Genomic DNA, 24,697 nt, shown 5'->3' on the forward strand with positions numbered 1-24,697 from the left:
AATACTTCAGTTTATACTTGAAAACTTCCTTCTCTCTCAGAGGTTGTATTTATGTCTACTTATTATGAGCAAATTGAAGGTGTCTCTTTACAATCTGAATCACTGTTGGACTTGTCGGAATTATTTTGCCCTGCAAACAATTCAGTTGTTGTAGGCTGTAACACGGCTCATTCTCCTCTTCTGGACTAGTTCATTTCTTTTGCTCCAGTAAATTGTGTTCATGTTTCATTCTAAGTCACATTCAAATAGTGTATCTCAAACACAATGCGTCAAGTGGAAAAAAATTTGTCTGCCCTAGCATTAAACTTGGAACACAAGTAAAATTCTGTGATACGGATTTTCTTTAGAAAATCTACTTTTCTACTTAAATTAGAATTAGATTAAAATTGTCTAATTTTCTATTAGACAATAGTGACTAATAAAGTGTGATTCTGCAGCCCACTTCTGTTTAACCACTGTGAGCTGGTTAAGCAGAAACCAGAAAAGGCGTGATCACTGACACCAAGGTTGGGAAAATGCAAGATTAAGTAAAGTGAACTTCTAGGTGATACTCTTGACAAACTCTTAACTCGTAACAAATACAGTACTGCTAGTCTAATGAAGTGTTCTTTTCCTCACTAGGAATACTAGCTCAATGTTATTTGGGAATAGTATTTTTTTTTCCTCGTGGCAATATATTACAGATTTTACCATGGAAAGTGAAGAGAATGTAGCCCCTGCTTTATGGAAATCATCTTAATTAAAGTTCTAGGGGGAATTCCCTGGCAATCCAGTGGTTAGGACGCCACATTCCCACCACAGGGAGCCCAGGTTTGATTCCTGGTCAGGGAACTAAGATCCCACAAGCCAGACAGCCTGGCCAAAATAATAATAATAAAGTTCTAGAAATAACACCAGCATTAAATTAGGAGAAGAAAATCCAGCCCTCTTTATTGAAGATACTATACGTAATCTCAAAATCCCCCTTGGTCATCTAGAAAATGAATCTCAAACATTCAAAGAGAAAGAAGTAAGTGGGAGGCTGACAGGAGCTCCGCCCTCCCTGCCTCTGTGACTCAGGGCTGCTCCCGGTCCACGTCGGCATGAAGCCACCCCTCTTACCTTGGTAGCCAAGGAGTGGGCTGCCCCCGCTTCCAGGAGGACCGAGGCCACGTCCACCTGTCCTTCCCTGGCAGAGATATGCAACGGCGTGTACCCATTTGTAGTGGCCGCATCTGGATGAGCCATATGTTGCAGAAGCAGCTGAACAATTTCTGTCTTACCCAGGCGGGAGGCAATATGCAAAGGCGTCTGTTCCTCCTACAACTCAAGTCAAGTAAAAAGTTAGTGCCAGGATACACCGAACTTTACCAATAGTGCATTTTACCCAGATGTTTCATGATGTCTCCTCGGAATCTCTAGGAACCTCTACCCCAAAGGAAATTATTTCAACTCTGACCACAGTTTATATCTTGTTACAGAATGACCTGTTTGGTCACAAACTCTTCCTCAGATTTTTTAAAAGTAGATATCTCCATGAACTTGGTCATCGTTTTCTGTACATGCCAAAATGCTTCTCAATTCATTAAGGCTTCAGCCTTCACTGATGTTTAAATATAAACCAGCTTATGGTTCTGAATAAGAAAGAAATGTAGTCCAGAAGTCCTAAGACCTAGATTCTCATCCAAAAGCTTTCACCAAGAGACAGTATTCTGGGAACCGAATCAAGAGAAAAAGAACAAAGGATGCTGGGAAAACGTTGTTATTATTCCACTTAGCAAGCCAAGGATACACATGCTGGTTATTTTCTTCAAGGAGAGACTGTGGATAAAGATGATATTGTAATCTGATTTAAAAAGATGTCATTCCAGGAAATGTGGCAGATGGGTCTGGGACTTGCATCCAGGGCTTCAAAGATCAAATGGAAGTCTGGCGAGAAGATAATGGGGTTAAGAATTTGCCAAGTGCTTTTCATTTAAAAAAGGGAGAGGATATAGCTGGTATAAGAGACAGGAAGGACACATTCAAGGAGGCTCAAGAAAACACCTGACTCTAATGTGTGGTCAGGAAAACGTTTTCAGTGTTCAGAAAACCAGGCCAAACTATTCTCTTATAAAAAGAAAATTGTGGGTAACCTTAGTGAGGAACAGAGGTATATCTCTAATCTGCCCAAGGGCATGTCCTAACAAAGGTGAAGGAGGAGAAGCTGGGCCAGCTTCCAGGGCTAAGAATGAATAGAGAAGATAGAGCGGGGAAGAATTGTTCAAAAAACGCAGTATCTGAAAGTTATAAGAAAAGAAGTATTAAGAGGGAGTGACAAGAAGAGATGGATCCAGGATGGTAAGAACAAAAGAATAAATAGGAATTATGTAGAACTGCGATTTTAGAAAAATTTGTACTTTCTAAACTTTTTTCATGTACTCAACAAGTCCTATGCTTATAACAGACCTCAAAGGAAGGTGTAGGATGTATTAGTCGGTCTTTTCCAGAGGAATTAAATGAGTTCTCCAGGACTGTCCGAGGTCACTCAGTTATTAAAACAGAACGTGAATTCAGGCAATGGATTCTAAAGACATTTCTTTGTCTGTTCATTCTACAGAGACAATATGATGGCCACTAAGAAAACTAATGGGCTTCCCAGCTGGCGCCAGTGGTAAAGAACCTGCTTGCCAATACTGCAGACGTAAGAGACATGGGTTCGATCCCTGGGTGGGGAAGATCTCCTGGAGGAGGGCATGGCAACCCACTCCAGTATTCTTGCCTGGAAAATCCCACAGAGACAGGATCCTGCAGGGTTACAGTCCAAAGGGTCGCAAAGGGTCAGACAAGACTGAGCGACTTAGCACACACGTAGGAAAACTAAGAGGGCAGTGGGGGATTCTCAAGAGGAAAGGAAACTGACAACACTTTAAAAGATACAACTTTCTCTGAAATACAGAGGAGATAAGAGAGGAGTGAAGAGAATGGACAACTACCAAAATAAATGGAAAGCAAAAACAGCAGCAACAATCAAAAGACCAAAGAACTTGAGGATAACAATCATGAACATCTGTTGTTTCTGGGTGTCCTTTCTTGGACTTCCGCCCAGCAGATTTTGACAGAGGTGGGTGTTGCAAGTGACACACTCTAACATGTGTTTTCAGTGAGCAAGGAAGAGAGTCGGGGCAATGATACCCCTCAATGCATAGCTGGGAAGCAACAAACCTTGACTAGTGGTGACTGAGTAACTGGCTAAATTATCAGTGTCTCGGTTCTTAGACCATAGAGCACTAAGGTAGTCGTTTTTTGTTTGTTAAAGTTAAGAAATAAGCTTTCTTGCCTAATTTCTTTAATTTTTGGTACAATCCTATTTGAAAATTGAAAAGGAAAGAATATACAGATTCAATAAGAAATTTTTTCCACCTGAAATCAGAGATTCTAAGACTTCTGAATGTTCAGGTTGTTGTTTTCCTGTTGAATAACAAAGGTTTAATTTGCCACCCCCAGTTAAAGCTAATTCAATCCAAAGCAAAGAACTGGGAAAGCACAGAAGATAATATTAAAGAAAAACTGTATGTATCTTGACCTTCTTGGTCTCCTTCAACTGTCAGTTCAGTTGCTCAGTCGTGTCCAACTCTTTGCGACCCCATGGACTGCTGCACGCCAAAACTCCCTGTCCATCACCAACTCCCAGAGCTTGCTCAAACTCATGTCCATCAAGTTGGTGATGCCATCTAACCATCTCATCCTCTGTTGTCCCCTTCTCCTCCTGCCTTCAATCCTTCCCAGCATCAGGGTCTTTTCCAATGAGTCAGCTCTTCAGATGGCCAAAGTATTGGAGTTTCAGCTTCAACATCAATCCTTCCAATGAATATTCAGGTCTGGTCTCCTTTAGAAGGGACTGGTTGGATCTCCTTGCAGTCCAAGGGACTCTCAAGAGTCTTTTCCAACACCACAGTTCAAAAACAGCAATTCTTCGGCACTCAGCTTTCTTTATAGTCCAAATCTCACATCTATACATGACTACTGGAAAAACCATAGCCTTGACTACACAGACCTTTGTTGGCAAAGTAATGTCTCTGCTTTTTAATATGCTGTCTAGGTTGGTCAAAGCTTTTCTTCCAAGGAGCAAGCCTCTTTTAATTTCATGGCTGCGGTCACCATCGACCATATGAGGGGCAATAATTCTCTCATTATAAAGCATCACTGACTGTAATACAGCCTGATCCAGGCAGACATGAGCTCAGCCTTACCATCACTACTAGCTTGAAAAATCAGGGAGACTTTCTGAGCCCCAACCCCTTTAACCAAAATGACAAAAAAGCAATGGCTGGGACAGGGTTTAAATGTTTGATAAAATTTCCGCTACTAGTTTCTAGCTAACAAGATCCCCAGGAACCATATCTGCTGGCAGGTAACTAAAGTCTCAGTTAAGTTTGAAGTGAGGTTAAATCAGGAGCCCTATGATTGCTCAATCCCTAGAGAAAATGCCAGAGCCCCATATTGTGCCAACAGAACGTGGGCGCTTAAAAGCAAGAGAGCTCTCAGAAGTGCAGGTCGTCACAGCGCCCCCAGTTACGTCCGTGGGGGACACTGGGTGAGAAAGGATCTGGATCTGGGGGTGGGGCAAGCACAGAGTGTGAGCAGGAACCTGGCCACGGCGGCCCCTGCTCTCCAGTCTGTCGAGCAAAATGTGACACATGCTCTTGACTAGTGAATTGAGTATTCTTGCACTTCTTAAGTGAAAGATATTATTGTGATGACATGACATTTCTTTCATTATATATCACTCATAAATATGACTTAGCCTATCACTCATAAATATGACTTAGCCCCATGATTATATAACCATGAGGTAATATTTCTAAAACCCGATAGATAAGAATATATACAACCCAGAGATCTTGACCTTAGAGATCTGTGTGGTAACCGGGTAAAATTTTTACTGTCTCCCCTTTGTAAGAAAGTGAATTTTAGCACAATGGTATTAGGTTAAGAGAGGGAGTTTTCAGAAGTGCCTGCATGTGGGAATTTTACTCCAACTATTAGGTAGTTTCATATTAAAAGAGAGGGCTTCCCTGATAGCTCAGTTGGTAAAGAATCTACCTGCAATGCAGGAGACCCCGGTTCGATTCCTGGGTCAGGAAGATCCACTGGAGAAGGGATAGGCTACCCACTCCAGTATTCTGGCCTGGAGAATTTCATGGACTGTACTGTCCATGGGGTTGCAAAGAGTCGGACACAACTGAGTGACTTTCACTTTCACTTCATTTCATATTAAGAGAGATAAATGTGAAGGCCTTTTATGATTGAGCATGGATTGTAACATATGTACCAGAACACTACCATAATTTCTGGTAAACTTAGTGAAGTTCATAGTACTCAGAGGGCATTGACTGACCATAATTTTTTTCTAATAGCTGAATTGCCAGGCAAACTTGAAAGGAAGTGAGAATAGACAGAGCACAGAGGATTTTTAGGGCAGTGAAACTACTCTGATTGATGCCTTAAGGATGGATACATGTCATTATACATTTGTCCAAACCCAGAGAATGTACAACACCTAGGGTGAACCCTTGTGTAAACTATGGGCTTGGGGGTATCATGATGTATCAATGTAGCTTCATCATTCATAATCAATGTACCACTCCGGTGGGGAATGCTAATAATCGGGAGATTATGGGGTCGGGTGCCTTTTGGAAATCTATGAACCTTCCTCTCAATTTTGCTGTGAAACTAACACTGCTTTTAAAAAATAGTCTTTAAGGGTGGGCGAGGGGGAGAGGGAGAGGGAACCAAGAAAAATGCCAAGGCAGGGAAGAATAGAGATTGAATAACAAAACACTTAACACATAAGAGCATAAAACAACAATAATGATTACCAAAGAACATAAGTTACACTACTTGTACAGTGGATAGAAAGGTGGATAAAATCTAAAGGCACAACAGTAATGTCAAGGCTGCCCATGTATCACTGCATTCTGCATGAAGGTCTGCAGGAAAAAATGCTGCAACATGCACAGAGTCAGAGAATGTTAAGGAAGTCTACAGGAGTTTCAAGGTTTCTAAGGCCAAGCTTACATTTTAATCATAAAGACCCGGAAGTGAAATGACTTGCCTAAAATGACAATTTGTATGACTCCGGTAGAATGCTTTCATTCCAGTACACTAATGTTTCTGAAATGGACTCACAAGGGTGGGATTCATGCTGAAGTGAGCTCTAGCTTAGATACTGAACAAGGAGAGAAAAAGTATTTAAATATTCTATGAGAATCCCAAAGAAGCTAGCGCAAAAGTTAACAGCACAGCGTGGAAAAGGAAACAGAAGATATTGATAAAATATTCAGTGTAAAGGAAGAAGGTGAAAAAAGAAACAGGGAAGCAAAACTTTTTTTTAAAAGAAGAGGGAAAAAATTCAAGTTGTGGGGGAATTAGAAATGGAAGAATCCAATCACACAATCTCCCATATTTTGGAAGAGGAGAAGGACAGAACGTCTAAATATGGAGAATCAGAAAAGAAGAAAAGTAGAACTCATTACAAAAAGGAGGAAAATAAAGCATATGAAGGGGAAACATGAAAACTCTGAACATGATTTGTTTCTCAGTAACTAGTAAGAAATGTCTATGGAAATTTGATCAGCTTTGGTGGTAAGAAATAAATATTATGTAAGTATCTTTATAATATAGATAAAAATATTAAAGCTCATGAAAATGAAGATATTTGTGGAAGTGCTTTCATAGGTTAAAAAAAATCATTAAAATGTTACTCAATGCCCAATTTCTTATATACTGTATATTTTTTCAAACGTTAATGTTTCTAAAATTGGAGTGTATTTTCCATTGTGTATATTCACTGTACCACTTCATTTCTGCCTGAAAAACTGTTACTGAATTGATGCGTTCACCTACAGTCCTTGGCATTTCCACATCAGGAGATGGACAGCAGCATCCCTTGGAGATGGAAGTCATGCGCGTAACAGCAGCAAACCCCAAGCACCAGCACCTACCCTGGCTCTGGCATCGACGAGGGCACCGTTCCTCAGGAGGCATCGGACCACTTCCACCTGCCCTGCACGGGCCGCCATGTGCAGGGCCGTCTCCCCACGCTGCCAGGAAACAGAGATTGCTGAATCTTAAGCAAACCCACTGCTCTGGATAGCACACAATAAAAATGTGCCTTTTTGTGAAAGATAGCATTATATCCAAAGGTGTAAGAAATCTTGGTAAAGGCACAATTACTTCCTAATTCTTCAGTCTGGAAAAACACAGTTTGGTATCTTCTCCATCTTCATAAGGATAGAACAAATGTATATATAAACATCTGGCTCAGATGGTAAAGTGTCTGCCTACAATGCGGGAGACCCGGGTTCGATCCCTGGGTCAGGAAGATCCCCTGGAGAAGGCAATGGCACCCCACTCCAGTACTCTTGCCTGGAAAATCCCATGGACGGAGGAGCCCGGTAGGCTACAGTCCATGGGGTCGCAAAGAGTCGGACACGACTGAGCGACTTCACTTCACTTCACTTCACTTCACTCCATAAAAAAACTAGTGAACTTACCCAAACATCCAGGATACCCTGAGGTTTGACTTTGTAACCAACATAAACTAATTGTCTTTGGTGACATGAAGTCATCTTTTATCCGGCAAACCTAAAATCTGTCACACTTGCCCATGTGATTACGACTTCATTCTGTTATTACTAATGAGAAACTCTAGATGCTAAAGATCAAGTCAACACAAAAAATTGCAGCACCTGCACCATACGGAAGCCATTCCTTTCCAGAATTCAACATTTACTTCTGAAATAAGCTATTATTTCACATTTGTCTTGGTGTTCTGAGACTAAAGACAGTTCATATGAGAAATCTGATTTGCCCAGGAGGTCCCTGCTTATCATTGATCAGCATGTTTAATTACAGACAGTTATTTGATAGAACCACTCAGAAGTGAGTACAGCAAAGTTAACAATGCCATAGGTTGAGGTGGGCAGCACTGAGCTTCGGGTCTCTCCTTAAGCATCTCCGTGCTGCCTCAAGGCAGACGCACCTATCAGGAAAAGGCAGCTTACCCTGCAGCATGAAGGATGATGGTTAGACATAAGAGAATTTTCTCATTAGGAAGCCTGTTAATTACTGCCTCTAAAAGAGAGATTTTTTTTTTTTTCCAATCAGCATACTAAATCCACAGTAGTTCTAAAGAAAGCAGGGGTTCATTCTGTTAAACAATTTTACAACTACAAAAGAATAAGATTCTAGAATAAAAGTTATTTTTGTCACCACAACTATACTAGAAAAGAAGGTTGACTTCAACCTGGTAAACCATTCCAAATAGACTAAATTGATTTCAAAGTTGGTTGAGGTAATTGGATACACCTAACAAATCCCGGTGAATAATTTCTTCTGATTCCTTGCACAACAAACAGACTAAGAAGATTTAAGACAAACTTTTTACCAAAGTACAAAGTTTTTACCAAACTTTCGTTTGGTACTTAGCTCACAGTTCATTTTTTGCTAGTGTTCAGTGTTCCACTCCGTATGAAATTATAAGAAATTCATTTCCAGTGATCTGAATTTAAAAGCACTGAATTGGATGTCTAACTCTAATGTTCTTTTTGTTGGTGATTCATTTATCCTCTAATGGCCTTATTTTCTGATGCTATCTTTTGACTTTTGTAAATGTATCGGAGTATGTTATCACATCAAATAACATTATCAGAATAGCTGTATTTGTTTTCACCCTTTGGATGTATGGGAAGATTTTTCCTTTTCAGACAACCACAATTTCTAACTTTTCTGTATCACTTAAAACCTGTCCCTAAATAGATGAAGCTAGATCTTCTGATTTAGAGAAAAAAAAAACTCAAATTTTTTATTCAGAGTCCTATAATAATATGGCAATTTTACTAATTTTGGAAGAAATGAAGACAAAAATAAATTTTCTTATAAGAAGTTAAATCAAAGAGGTCTCAGGAGTACCTACTCAATGATGAATTTTATGTTTCCTTTACAAGCCAAACTTTATCAATAAGGAGTTTTCAAAATGTAGTATTTCCAGTATTAGTCTTAGTATTTTCAATATCCTTATTTGTACCTAAAATAAGTTATTTTTTATAGTGTTTACACATTTGAAATTGATAAGTAAGATATAAACCCTAAAATATTAAACATTATATTCAAAGAAAAGTTACATATATATACACGCAAATCGTCTGTCCACTTTAAAACAATGGCCGTGTTCAATTCTTATTTAATGACTTTTGGATAACTTACTTTTATGGTAAACTATCCTTATTCTTTTAGCTTTATGTTATCCTTGTTTATATATAAGTATAAATAAGAAAATGAAAGATGTTATATATTATATTAATCAGTAACTTCCATTTCTTAGTTAATGGGTACCTCATCTTATTCAATGATCTTGTTTTCCTTATCTTAAGCTAATTAACTTTAAGGATTAGGGGACATTCTTAAATATAATATGCAGTGTGAACTTAAGCCATGAATCCATTGATTAACTATAAGAAGAGAAAAGCTCTGTGTCCCCCACGTTGCAGTCTGGAGAGCCCTCAAAGTGCTGGGGTTTTTACTCCCATGCTTGTCAATGCATACTTTGGATTATGGATGTATCACAACTGTCAGCTCAGCTTTCTAGGTTTTAAAGTACATTTGTGAACTTTCTGGAAAGGGAACTTTGCAGTAATAATATTTGCACATGATTGAGTTGTTGGTACACTTCAAGCTTGGAGTGAATTTTGAGACATATAAACAAGACTGGCAGGAGAATGAGTATGCTCATGTCCAAAGCAGGTACTAAATTTCATGCCCCTCCTCCCAGTCATTAAGACCGACTCTGCTGACAGCTATGTTGACTTCCACTTTGGCTGCATCAGTTGGAAAGCATCAAAGCATAACAGACAGCATTGCATTCAAAAATGCAACATGATTTCAGGCAACACACAAAGGCTCCACGGGCGGGGTACTTTGGGGTCAGGAAATGCCCAACTCTGACACAGCAAGCAGGCAGCCAGTGTTCACATGGTTTCTTAATCAACCACAAAGAGTTTTGGATCCAGGAGCTACAGCCTCACGTTCTGAGAAGACATCAGTTCACAGGCATCCCACTGCTAGAGAAAGTTAGATTCCTCTAAATGTTGGGTTGCCAAAATTACCAAATCAAAATACAGGATGGCCAGTTAAATTTGAATTCCAGACAAAGAATATTAATTTAGCATGTCTTGACTATTGCCTGGGGAATGCATATACTAAAAACTATTACGTGTTGTTTATCTGAAATTCAAATTTAACTGGGAGTACTGTATTTTTTCTGGCAGTCCTATCTCTATGGTATCTGTTCCCTGAAGGACACATCATACAAAACTTAAAATGAACAAACAAAAAGCAACTAGGAAACACGTTCAAGGAGAGGATTATGTTGGCAGATGCCCCTCAAATATTTACTTTGAAGGATCTGAAGGAAAAGAGTATGGATGGACAAATGAGAAGATGAAGAATGAAGAACTTCATAATGACCAACAGGTGGAAGTTAAAGTTTAATACAGCAATTGTCAAATTTGGGAGTATTTAAGAACCTAAAGACGTCAACATTTTTCTTGCTTTAATTGCTATTTATTTTTACTTGAAAATCTATATGTAGCCTACACAGGTTTTTGTGGTTTGTTTTTTTGTGTGTGGAATGGAGCATATCAATATGGAGTAAATCCATAAGCATCAAATAATTTGGAATTGGTCAGTGAAAAAGCAAATTAAGAGTGCCACAGAACCATACAACCATTTCTTGTGGCTTTTCTTGGATTAAGAAAATATTTAGCAAAAATCTCCCCTCAAAAAGATTTTCCAAAAAGTCTCCCCTCAGAAACACAGGGAGTTTCAATCAAGCATTGCATAGACTATACTTATCTATATTATTATAGCATTACAGCATGATAATGGAATTCACATGGTGTCAACATTGCTCCTGAGATACCGCAGGCATTTTAATGCAGAGAAGGAAAGCACAGTACAGTGAGAAAGGACTCAGAGAACTTCTTTTAAAGGTACTGGATTGTACAGGTCTCAATTTAAAAAAAGAGAGGCAGCCATTTCTGAACACAAAAAAAGATGCTGTTGATTTCTTTTAAAGTCCTAAGAAGTGACCATAAATTAAACTCAAGTTGGCATGTTGTGAAATTTATCTTTAATGGAGAAATTAAAATTTGCATACAGCATTACTTTAGGATCAATAAGGTATAAGTAGGGGAATTATAAATATAGACTATATTTCAATTCTTTAGTGGTTTTATACTCCAATTGTGAATACTATGGAGAGGTATTAAATCATAATTAAAATCTAATGAATTTATTTCATATGGATTTGTCCACACATCAGAATCTTCAGCATGGAAACAGTGTGCAAAACACAAGGAAATGAGAAAGTGAGAGGGAATACAAATAAAAAGTGAAATTGAACATTCTGTTTTACAACCTAAAAGGAATGGGATACCCAAAATTAATAGCCATAGTAAACCAACTGCTTTTGAAAGCATGATTCACTTTAATAATAAACACTAACATGTATTGGGGGAGTTATTTCTGTTGAATACTTTTTAAAGCCTCTCAGTGGTTCAGTGGGTCCTGGTGAGCTTCAAATACTTGACATCACCTTGTACAGAGCAAGTTCTCTTGTTCAAAAGAAAATCTGCATTCAATGATCAAAGTTTAACTGGGCAGACTCCAAGAAAATGAGAGAAATAAGAAATGGGAAATAAAAATCCTAACTTAGATTATGTAGAAGAATTCTGAAATATCCAGCATTTATTGGCAGAACAAAAGTTGTCTGGCGACCAACATGGACTTTAGGATACGTGAAAAAGTTGCAAAGTATAACTACTTTAGCAAACAAAATCAAATCAAAAGGAAAAATCGACAGAGTAAGGTTAGAAAATGGAAAATCCATGTGATTTAAAGGGGTGGAATTTGATATTAAGTAAAAAAAAATTAAACAAAAAACTCTTGGTCTACCTCTGGTTAATCATTTGATATAACCAATTATGGTACTCAATATTTTAACCAAAATTACCTGGAATATGATTCACTTGAGCCATAAAGTTTTTATTCCAACCAATAATTCATTCACATTCAGAGGACCTCTTAAAATGCATTTTAATAACTGTATTTAAGATGTGTGGCCAATTCATCTGCACCAGGAAGCTGACACAGTCTTGCTCCACAGCTTCCAATGTACTGTGTAAAATATTTCTTACCCTATGGAGGTTGTCCTCACCAACATTCTAGCAATTACTTCAATAAAGTTATCACAGGGGTGCTTCCCAAAGCTCGGCCAGCCACTGAGCTTTGATCACACACACACACACACACATCTCTACACACACACATCTCTACACACACCCACACACATCCTCTCACTCTCTCTCCTGTGGTTATTCTGACCCAAGCCATACTCACAATGTTAGTGACATCTGGAGAGGCTCCGTTCTGCAGCAGAAGGAGGACAATGTTCAAGTGGCCCATGAAGGCAGCCACATGTATTGGTGTGAGGCCAGACTGCGAAACAAAGCGACAGCAGTTTTACTCCTCTGCACCGGTGGGGGCCTTGGGGCTTCTTCAGATAAATAAAACTCGGAGAGGACAGAAGATGGGTGGAAGGAAGGGGAAGAAGGAGTAAGACAAGGAATGTTTCGTGACAAGCTGAAACATTTTTCTACCTCTGTTATAGCTTGGATTGAAGCCCCATATTTCACCAGCAGTTCCATGACTTTGATGCGGTTTTTCTTGCAGGCAATGTGCAGTGGAGTAAAACCATTCTGTGCAAAAGACAATCAAGTTAGTTGAAAACATGCAGAAACGAGTCTCACACAACTCCATGCTGGCACATTGCAGGCAGTAATGCTACATCGTCACATAATGTTACCATTTCTTCAAATGCTGTAGCTGTTGGAGTTAGACAGCGATGGTGTATTCCTGGAGGCTTGTGTCATGTGTGGGGGGGCAGGTATGGCATTGTTGTGTAGTTACAGAGAAAACAAAAGGGACGTGGGCCTATTCTTCTATGGTGGAAAAAACACACATAATTATAGTTTAGTTCTAAAATGGTTTAAAGTATACTAATAGGACAGATTATTAAATGGCTTAAAGATGCTTCAAAGATAAGAATACATTTTTTTTGATGATGGGCTATTTCTTAGAGTGAAAAATCATTACCTGTTTTATTTTGAAAATCTAAGATTTATGACTACCTCTATAATAAATGTTTCAGGTTAGCTACTATTTTTTTAGGGAACAGGTGTTACAAATTAACAGAAATTATTTGTGTTGATCATTTTTTATAGCCAGAAGTTATACTGTTTATATTAAAAATGTTTTATGAGGAATTGTTGTATATTAGCAGAAATCATTATTTATGTTGATAATATCTTTATAGCCATGTTATATTTCTTATATCTTTAATATAACATTTTTATAACATGCCAATCAAGATACATTTTGTTTTAGAAAGAAAATAATAAGTGCTGAAATATTTTCAAAAATAGTATGAAGAATTTTTTAAATAACTGTAAGAAGATATCTCTTAAAAGCAAAGAAATGTGGAGAAGTCTTTAAGGTACTTTTTAACTTTTCATACTAGGATAATGTGCAGGAATTGGGGGAAATTACATAAAAATTTGTTAACCCCATGCTTAATCCTTATGTGTTAAGTATTATATTTTTATTTGAACAATGATGACTCTATATAGACTAGCTGTATCCATTCTGCTAGTTAACAATTTTGCATGTCCCAATAGGGACTTTTTATCAGAAAATATTTTTCTACATTAACAGTTCTCGGGAAAGTATATAATTTTCTTTAACTTATGACATTATTATTCACAACATTTTAAAACTAATTTCCCATCTATTAGCTATGTAATAAGCCAGATATAAATAACAACATGTATATGTAGCACTTAAAAGATCTTCAATGATTAGAGTATGATATCTTATAAGCTTATTGGCCACTATCCAATTAAAAATGAGTACTTTTTTCTTTGTAAGAAAACAAACATCCTCATGTAATTGCACATAACCCAAAAAGTATAGTTGTTTCCCAGGCAACAATAAATAAGTTGATTCCAAGGAAAATTTCTCATAAAAGTAAGATCCAATATTTTCTAATTCTAATACATTCTCTTAAATATTGATTGCCTGAAGACTAATTTAACTGACATAAACAAATAGAAAAAAGGATTTGCCTTTAGTTAGAGAATTAGGAAACAAGAGGCATAAATTAATACATGCCTAATACTTCCAATGATTATGGTTAAAATATAAGTGAAGCAAGGAGACTTATTCAATATTAGACTGTGAGGGACACAGAAGGTGCTCTAGGGACAACCATTTGCAGATTTCTCTTGAGCAACTGCTGAAATAGTTCATATAAAATGCTCCCTGAAGTAAAAAGATGACCAGCATCACTTTTCTATTAGTCTATGGTTGAGGAATCAGGTCAATAAGGAACACCTCCAAGTGAATTCTTTACAGCTTACATTTTACATTACCTTACGCAGTCAAATCTGTTCACTTTAAACATTTTTCCCCCAAAGATTATAAAGTTTAGCTTTTTTACAATTTTATTCTGACTCTATATAGAGGTGTATAGAACTTATTTTTATAACTGCCTATTTTGCAACTCCGATTTTCCATTTAAAAATGCTGATCACTCCAGAGGTTTCATATTATCTATGACTTGCTAATTACGGCAATGTTACCTTGGTGTTCTCTTAAATCTATCCCTGCCGTTATTTAATAGCAAACTGTGACGGCATGAAGTAGGCAGGCAACTTGTGGGAGGTGACAAATTTAGAATTAACTGTGTATCTGTAACCGTGCACTGCTGGTGTCTGCAACCACTGATCAATCAGTGTGGGTTCGCTGGTGTCAACCTGTATTCATTTAACGTGGACTGGGCCAGGTTTACCAGGGCTCTGGCGTTCGGGTTGGCTCTCTTGTCCAGAAGAAGTTTGGTTACTCGGTAGTGGCCGCAGTGTGCGGCAACGTGGAGGGCCGTCAAGTAGTCCAAAGTGACGTCATCAACAGGCGCCTTGTGCTGGAGCAGGTGCTTCACACATTCCACGTGGTCCCCCTGTGCAGCCATGTGAAGTGGAGACAGCCCGTTCTGCACATCAAAACCAAACCAGGCCCACATTTTACTCATACTGAGTAATGTAAGAGAGAGAAAGACATATCATATGGTATCACTTATATGTGGAATCTAGAAAAAGGGCACAGATGAACTTATTTATAAAACAGAAGCAGAATCACAGATGCAGACAACAAACTTAAGGTTATGGTGGGATAAGGTGGAAGAGGGATAAATTGGGGAATTGAAGTTGATATATACACACTACTAAAAATAAATAGATAATTAATAAGGACCTATTGTGTAGCATAGGCACTCAATACTCTGCAGTGGCCTATATGGGAAAAGAATCTAAAAAACAGTGGATGTATGTATAACTAACTCACTTTGCTGAAATTAACACTCACACCTGAAATTAACATAACATTGTGAATCAACTATACTCCAATAAAATTTTTTTAAAAAAGAAGTTTGAAGGAAAAAGAAAATGTATAGAATAATCCGATGGCAGGGAGTGAGAGTAAACAGACAGGAAAATACAGTGTGTAGTCAGGCAGCATCAGGTCGACTTAGGGATCACAGGGATCATTAGGGATTACAAAGTTAAAGAGAGCCGCATCACTGCAGTTGGATGCTTTCTGCAGCCCCATTCAGCCTCAAAAATGGGAGCTGGATTTATATCAGGGTGAAATGTAGCAGGTGTGTATGAGTATGTCAGGGAGTGGTACAAGTAACCAGGGAATTTCTGGTGCATAGAGGTGAGGGAATAAGGTGAATGAGAGACAGTTCAACACCTGGCTAATGGCACCAGAACAATAAACATTTTTCTGGAGTTGGGCTTCTGGAGAGTATTCACTGAAACAGAGAAGGAGGTGGTTGGACAAAGGGGAGGTTAAACACAGAAATTACAGAGGCTTTACAGTGAGCAAACTGTACAGGCCAAGTGAAACGATCATCTATTGCCCTCACCAAGATTGTTAAAATCACCAATTAGAACAGGGCTTTTGGGGACTTCCCTGGTGGTCCAGTGGCTAAGACCTGACACTCCCAATGCAAGGGGTCCAGGTTTGATCCCTGGTCAGGGACTAGATCTTGTATCACAACTAAGATCCAGTGCATCCAAATAAATGATGGATACATCTTTTTTTTTTTTAAAGGATAAGTTGTGGAGAAGAGTCACAGTTTACTGAGCATTTGAATTTTCAAAGAAAGAGGGAGAGTGACAGCTAGATAGATGAATATTTGCTTGAAGGAGGAATACAAAATGATACAAAGCTGGGAGATATGGAGAGGGAGGGAAGCTAGTCTGGTATTAGTTGCCTTGGCCCTTTCCAGGCCAGTGGTGTCACCTCACTCCCAGATGGTTAATTCACTTTCTTCTGTTCCTTACCACAAACATAGCTCTACTTTTTGTACTAACTCCTTGTCTATCTTACCCATGTAAATTCCGAGCTTCTTGAAACTACAGATAGCATATTATTTTTCTTGATAGTCCCTTGGTGTCCAGAACACTGCTTGGTACATTGTAGCTACTCACTATGATAGACTGATGATGCATGCATGCATGCTCAGTCATTTCAGTCATGTTTGACTCTTTGCAACACTAAGGACTGTAGCCCACCAGGATTCTCTCTCCATGGGATTCTCCGGGCAAGAATACTGGAGTGGCTTGCTATGCCCTTCTCCAGGGGATCTTCCCGACACAGGTATCAAACCTGCATCTCCTGCATCTCGTGTATTGCAAGTAGATATTTTACCCACTGAGTCTCCTGGGAAGACCAGTTTGATGATACATGAATGATATCTGATTTTTACAAGTAGGCCATTAAAAAATTCCATCAAGGTAAACCATAGTTTTCATTAGTGATTACAATTACAGGCAAATTATGCAAATGAGATTATTTTATTGTTTGTGGAATGGCCTATCTGCCTACCCTCAATTTGATACAGGTCTTTTATTAGTTATAGCATGACCAGTGTGAAATTTTGTTCCTTCCATTTAAATTTCAATCTATTTCCTCAACAAAATTTTCCTTAATTATGCATGCATTGCTAAGTCACTTCAGTCGTGTCCGACTCTGTGTGACCCCATAGACGGCAGCCCACCAGGCTCCCCCATCCCTGGGATTCTCCAGGCAAGAACACTGGAGTGGGTTGCCATTTCCATCTCCAATGCATGAAAGTGAAAAGAGAAAGTGAAGTCGCTCAGTCGTGTCCGACTCTTAGCGACCCCATGGACTGCAGCCTACCAGGCTCCTCCGTCCATGGGATTTTCTAGGCAAGAGTACTGGAGTGGGGTGCCATTGCCTTCTCCGTATGCATGCATTACCCAGCCCAAAATGTTGCATTTTAAAGACAGATCTCTACAACATTCATAGTATAGATATGAGCATGAAAATGATGCAGATGATTTATTCTTTGTCTTCATATACTTCTGATTTGAAGCCACCCTTTCAGGACCTATGAGGCACATCTCTAAAGACTAAGTTCATTCTATACAAATTTTGAACCTGTGGGCTGGTTTTTGCTCCAATAATTTCAATTAAATATTTAATTATAACATAAATTGAAAAATATGTACTTGTGTTGGCTGCCTTATTTTTCTCAGCTTACCCTAGTTACAGCATTGGTTGATATGAATCATGTTCAGGGGATGGGAGAAATGCAATAGGGAGAAAATAAAAGAAATGTCCCCTGTCTAAATTTCTGCTGTATTTAAGGACCCAAGTGTTGTTACATTTCCCATTAAATAACTCTGTGTGATTATTTTCAAACTATGTCTCATGCTATCTTCTGGTAACTCAAAGAAAATATCCAATAAATCAGCTCATCACTCTGTTTCTATTTGTATGGATAAGAGTCTTCCTCATGGCTGTGAACATTGATGAAATGAGACCAGAATATACAAGATGTACTATGCCATAGAGAACAATATGCTTGTTTAATGGTTCTCTGTAGCTAGGCTATCCTAACTTTTGCTTTTCACATCACCTATTAATTGCAATTATAATCAACCAACATGAAATTCTTTTTAATAGTACTGTCTAAGAAATAAAGATTGGACAGCTTATCCCATACAATCTTATCTTGTATTGCTACTTGTACTTCTTTAAAACATAATTTTATATGCATTTTACAGCCATCTCAGAGTATCATAAAAATGTAGACTAACAATGTTTAGAGACGTTATCACATATATAATATCCACATTTACATATAATACAGTAATATTCACATTTCTATCTACAGAGAGAACAGCAGGTAAAAATATAGAAATAATTGGAAGTTATACATTTAAAATAAAGTTGGCTTAAAACTCAACACTCAGAAAACTAAGATCACAGCATCCAGTCCCATCACTTTACGGCAAATAGATGGGGAAACAGAGGAAACAGTGACAGACTTTATTTTGGGGGGGGGTGTTCCAAAATCATTGCAGATGGTGACTGCAGCCATGAAATTAAAAGATGCTTATTCCTTGGAAGAAAAGTTATGACCAACATAGACAGCATACTAAAAAGCAGAGACATTACTTTGCCAACAAAAGTCCGTCTAGTCAAGGCTATGGTTTATCCAGCAGTCGTGTATAGATGTGAGAGTTTGACTATAAAGAAAGCTGAGTGCCAAAGAATTGATGCTTTTGAGCTGTGGTGTTGGAGAAGACTCTTGAGAGTCTCTTGGACTGAAGGACTTATAACCAGTCCATCCTAAAGGGAATCAGTCCTGAATATTCATTGGAAGAACTGATGTTGAATGAAACTCCAATACTTTGGTCACCTGATGCGAAGAAGTGACTCATTGGAAAAGATCCTGATGCTGGCAAAGATTGAACGCAGGAGAGAAGGGGAGGACAGAGGATGAGATGGTTGGATGGCATCACCAACTCAATGGATATGAGTCTGAGTAAACTCCCAGAGTTGGTGATAGACAGGGAGGCCTGGCATGCTGCAGTCCATGGCGTCGCAAAGAGTTGGACATGATTGAGCGAATGAACTGAAATGAACTGACACATTTAATACACCTCAATGCATGTATTTTTAAAATAATTTTTAAAGTTTGATACCTACGACTCATTCCTCAAACACAACAATTGAGGAACCAGAATATGCTCAGCTGATGCTTTGATTTTAAGAATAGATACTATCAAAAAATGTCTTAAAGAGTGCTGGACACTATCTTCCTCATAACAACTCACCTTCGTCCTTGCCAGCAAGGGAGCGCCCCGCTCCAGCAGAAGCTCCACCACTTGGTCATGACCGCTTCTTGCAGCACAATGAAGGGGTGTCAACCCATCCTGCCAAAAGAATGAAAGATAGGCCTGAGTTCATTTTAAATAAACAAACCAAGATTGTATCTGTTGCCATCTTGAAGAGAGGGTTTCCTAAATTCAGTCCCAGTGACTCAGATCAGTGATAGAATTGCTATCAGTTAAGTGAGAGAGAAGAAAACTTAAGAGAGAAAACAACATAGAGAAATCTTGATAGAGAGAAAAAGAAAGGCAAAGACAGAACAGAAAGAGGGAGAGAATAAGAGAAATCCCATGTGTAGAGGTTCAGCGTAAAAAAAAAAAACTGTGGCTGGTCATGAATTTGCATATTGAGGAAGATGGAGAAGCAAAGTGTGCTGCATTTGTTGAACTTCAAAGTCCTACTTGCCTGGAGCCACCCCCAGAGATGATATTTGATGACTCTATTTTCATTCTGGTTATCCTAACACAGCTTCTAAAAATTCTTCTTAATCTAACTTGTCCATCTATCTTCTCTCTTGAATTGTCACTTTTGATAAATTCTTCTGAAATGTTCCATGAGGCTTATAAAAAAAGAAGGTCATTTTTTTTCACCTTCTTCTAAAGGTGATCCAACATTCTGTGATGTCTAAGCTAGCTATCTTCCATTTGCCCTTCCAGATCTGTGCTCTACCCTTCTCCATTGTGGGCTACCCTGCCCCCTGGCTTCTGGCTGGGGTTGGCCAACGGGATACACAGCAAGACATGGAAGCAACTTCCTGAAGGATCTCCTGGGTCTGGCAGTGACTCTTTAACCAAGTGTGCACTCCTACCAAAGCAGCCTTCTGTGTACAGCTCTCTCCTTTGAAGGGCAGGTGACCTCTTCTCACCTTTCAGACCTAGGGTTGGTAATGAGCCCTGTTGGCAACTAGCCCCAGGGATATGTCACCTTCCCTGTTGCCTCCCCTTCAGTCCAGCTACAATGGTGTAAATAAGCCCTTGAATAATCTCTATTCAAATTATCAAATTTGAGTCATTTGATTTTGGCTAGGACCTTAATGATAACTGATCCTTGCTTTGTTAAATCTATTTGGCCAGTCATCTGATTTTGGCTAGGACCTTAATGATAACTATTCCTTGCTTTGTTAAATCTATTTAGCCAGTATTGAGATACTAATAACCAAAACAGACCCTGCAGTTTTGGGGTATCTGAGAATTAGCATGAAAAGACTGTCTTCTCAGCAAATATATATATATATATATATATATATATATATATATATATATAAACTACTGCAGTTGGGATGCCAATTTATTTTAAAGTTTGCCAAAAGGAACTTAAAAGAAAAACTGTGTGGGCAAGGTGATTACCGTGCTGACGCATTTGTATACTGGTACCAGTGACTGGTGGTGGACATACTGAGCACTGGTTGCTGTATTATAAGTGAAACAGCAATTAGATGCAACTTCATATCTCAAACGTATTCTTGGTGGGGGCTTCATGGAGATCTAGAGTTTGTGAAATCCAACACAGTGAATGAAGACATGACGTGCACAGTCCAGCACGTGGTCTCTGGAACCACTGAGCTCTGGGTGTGAGTGTGTCTTGGATCAACCCACCATGGGTGAATCTGCCTGAGGCTCCGCTTCACGATATGTTGAATGAGGATGGTTTTTCTTACCCAGTTTAACTTACAGCCTTGTTTGAAAGATGAAGGGATGCTATTTTAAATCACTTTTAGAAAAGGCAGAGTATTGCTTTCTAAAGATTATATGAAATATTCATGGCATAATCATTTTGAAACCTCCAAAATGCTCTCAGAATAATAGGAAAATATGGAGAACACTTAAAAAACCCACTAGAATATCAAGGAACACTAAGGGTTAAATAATTGGTTCTACAAATAAATATTACAATTTAGTGATGTAATTTATCTGCCTGTATAAATGATATGTAAATTGTATCAAATTCAAGTTGCCCAACATTATCAATCTGGGAAGATTTTGGATATATTCTAAAAAGTACAGTGTCTCATCCCCTGCCCCAAATCTTTATTGAGATGTTTTGTATTCAAGAATGTTTTAAACTCTTTTTACTCTTAGGAGCTATTACCTATTCATTACCTTTTTTTTTTTTTAACTTACATTCTTAAGACTGTATTTGAAGATTGCCTTTTCCCCCGCTTCCCTGTGTTCTCTTCCCCCCACCACATTGGAATCATTTCAAATCACACTGCAATGTTTGTAATCCTTAAAGGAACACCATTTATCTGGCTAGTAACCCACAGCATTAGCTTCTTACAACCATTTCTCTTATCTTTTCCTCTCCTCCCTGTCAGCTTAGATTATTCTTCCAGTAACGTATCCTGAAGTCTGTGTGTTAATATAAGCTCTGCTAACTACTAAGCTGTGTGTCCTTGGTTAAGTTATTTAACTCCTCTGAAACTCATTTTTCACACTGGTAGTCTTATTTCTCAGTTGAAACCACCATATTTTCTCAACAAGTAAACAATAATACTTGGTAAGTTGTTAGGAAGATGAATTAAGCTGATATTAGCATAGTACTGAACAGGGTGCCTAGAACAGCATGTGCATATGACAACTTATAGCCCCTACTACTACTTTAATTATTACTTCTAATAATGAGTAGCAAGGGTGATCTCTTTCTTTGATGCATTGTTTTTCATTAATCATCCTCACATGTTTTTTGTATACTTTTATTGCTTGCATTGAAATACATATTTCAATATTTTAACCATAATCCTTATAGGAAGTATTTCCACATTAGATAAAAATAAGTTTAAAAATAAAAAAGAATAATGCCTTTAATAAAAGTTAATAATATCATGCTTAACTAGCTATAACATTTTGTTTTAACATGAAAATGAGGTTTTTCAGACACCAGAAAACCAAGGCTCTGGTGAAAATGTCTTAAAGTTTCACATGAGATTCTAGTCAATGATGAGAATGCCTCTGAGATGCAAAATGTCTCAGTGATTGATATAATGCTGGTGAAAGTGGTGAGAGATTGTGGGCATGATTTTTTAAATTGCCCCAAAGCCTTTACATATAATATTACAGAATAATATTTATATTATTAAAAATTCCATCAATAGATACATTATTATAGTACCTAAAAAGATAGTCAAAAACAAATACAACATTTTTTAATTTTAAAATATGTTTTTAAAGGACAAAAGAAAAAACAAACCATGAATTGGCCTCCTGATTCCAGACATAGTCCTGGATTTTCAGCAGATACCTCTACGTGATTTTACTTTTGGTAAGAAGGATATGGGTCTAATGATTATAGCCAAAACCTAAAGAACATAACTGCTTTTAAAATTCTACTTTAGAAATGAGGAAATATTTTCACTTACAGGAAAAGCTCAGTGCCACCTTCAGTATTGTGACTGATCCCAGGGTACACTGGAATCAGCTCGTGCAAATCGGTGAGAGTCAATTTTCTGCCTAGCTTTTCTCAATTCTGCGTCAGGGATATGACATTGGTAGCTCTCGTTGGCCATGATAGAAGTTTGGAAGTATTTAACCATGCGAATCACCAGAGGGAAAGTCTACAAATCAGAGTCTATAGTTTATTTTTTAAAAGAGCTTAATATTAAGCTTTTTTACCAGTACGCTGCTAACCTGCTCCCTTGGGTATTGTTGATACGCATCTCTGAGTACAGGGATCTAGTCTGTCTTTGTTAACAGCTGTATCACTAGGGTTCATAACACCAAGTAGGAAATCAATAATTATTTGTTTAAGGAAGGAATGAACAGAAGATCTGCACAATGTGTACAATTAGAAAATCTATTTTCACTTTATAAATACCTGAGTGAAATTCTATTTATTTGCTATATCTAAAAGCTACATTGGATGAAATACAGTCCAAATATTCCCTTTAAGAAGAAAGCAATGCTTACACTGACAGAACTAGCCTAAAAATCCATTTCTCAGTACCCTTTTTATGAAAAAGCAACGCTCATTTGCAGTTACACTTTTAAATCATATACGCAAATGTATGAAGGGCAAGCAAATTAGAGCATATTGTAAAGGACAAAGCAAATATTGTGATGATCAATAAAAACAAAATCAATTGCCTCAATAATGAATGAATACACCAGAAAAGCATTAATAAGAGGAACATGTATCCTTAAAACACTGATGAAGATAATTTTTTTTTTTTTTGCATTTACAAAGTGCTATCTTTACATTGGTCCTCTCAATTACTAGAGAGTCTCAATAGAGACAGACAGGTGAGTGTAAAGGGACTCATTATGTAAGTAATGGACTTAAAGAAGGAGGTACAGAAACTCTTTCTTTCAAATACAGAGAACAAGTAAGCAAATCATGTGACATTATATGTAATTATTCCAAATTCTGCATACCTACAGCATAGCAAGAGAAAAGGCATGCCCTCAAAGCAAAGGGTAGAAACCACATAAAACCCTGGTGAAAGACACTAGACACCCCAGCAAAGATCTTGACAGAAAAAGCAAACCATTTCAGAGTTCCCACATGATAATATGACCCAGGTGCTCTGGACCAAATGTCGTAGAGAAATGAGATTTAAAAAGCAACATAGTCTAAAGTCATTAAAAACCAAAATGTATAGTCTGGGACTCGTGTAGTTTCTAAAAGCTCAAAGATGATAAGATTTATTAAAATATTTTTTAGTCTTAAGATTTGCAGGGGAATTAGGTTAGATCTTTATTCCTTCGACTATGAGCATGCAAAGTCCCAGGATTAAACAAAGTGACAATAAAATATCACAAGGGACATATTCTATCTACTAACTTATATAGACTTCTTCCACCATACATTTCAGAATTTGACATAATAGGGATGTTTAAAGTTTTGCTTAAGTCTATGATTAATCAAATGTACTCGAGAATTAACACTAAGGTACTAGTTTAATGTTTAAGCAAGTAATTGTACATCATTTCCATAACATGATAAACATTATGAGTAGCTAAGTAATTTATTGGTAGTTCAGCTGGTAAAGAATCCGCAATGCAGGAGACCCTGGTTTGATTTCTGGGCCGGGAAGATCCTCTGGAGAAGGAATAGGCTACCCACTCCAGTATTCTTGGGCTTCCCTGGTGGCTCAGATGGTAAAGAATCCACCTGCAATGTAGGAGACCTGGGTTCGATCCTTGGACTGGGAAGATCCCCTAGAGGAGGGCATGGTAACCCACTCCAGTATTCTTGCTTGCAGAATCCTCATGGACAGAGGAGCCTGGTGGGCTACAGTCCATGGGCTGCAAAGAGTCAGACACAACTGAGCGACTAACCACAAAGCACTTAAAAAAATACCTAAGAGTTGATTCTCACACAACCCTATGAGGTAGGTAGTATTATTAGCCTAACTAAGTTT

At 38.0% G+C, this 24,697-nt stretch overlaps 1 protein-coding gene across 18 annotated transcripts in view; it reads right to left on the reverse strand.

The window, feature by feature from the left end:
• The window catches only part of ANK2 (ankyrin 2), a 286,106-nt gene that overhangs the window by 114,326 nt on the left and 147,083 nt on the right, over window positions 1–24,697 (reverse strand). For 16 of the 18 annotated variants that reach the window (XM_070790805.1, XM_070790806.1, XM_070790804.1 and 13 more), the window contains 6 exons: window positions 19,287–19,385; window positions 14,930–15,127; window positions 12,681–12,779; window positions 12,421–12,519; window positions 6,966–7,064; window positions 1,102–1,299 (listed from right to left, as the gene is read on the reverse strand). In XM_070790805.1, coding sequence (XP_070646906.1) covers window positions 1,102–1,299; window positions 6,966–7,064; window positions 12,421–12,519; window positions 12,681–12,779; window positions 14,930–15,127; window positions 19,287–19,385 — 792 coding nt within the window. The remainder of the gene's footprint in view (window positions 1–1,101; window positions 1,300–6,965; window positions 7,065–12,420; window positions 12,520–12,680; window positions 12,780–14,929; window positions 15,128–19,286; window positions 19,386–24,697) is intronic. The other 2 variants (XM_070790821.1, XM_070790820.1) reach the window with 1 other exon arrangement.

This window comes from Bos indicus, chromosome 6 (genome assembly GCF_029378745.1).
Source record: "Bos indicus isolate NIAB-ARS_2022 breed Sahiwal x Tharparkar chromosome 6, NIAB-ARS_B.indTharparkar_mat_pri_1.0, whole genome shotgun sequence".
Taxonomy (NCBI): domain Eukaryota; kingdom Metazoa; phylum Chordata; class Mammalia; order Artiodactyla; family Bovidae; genus Bos; species Bos indicus.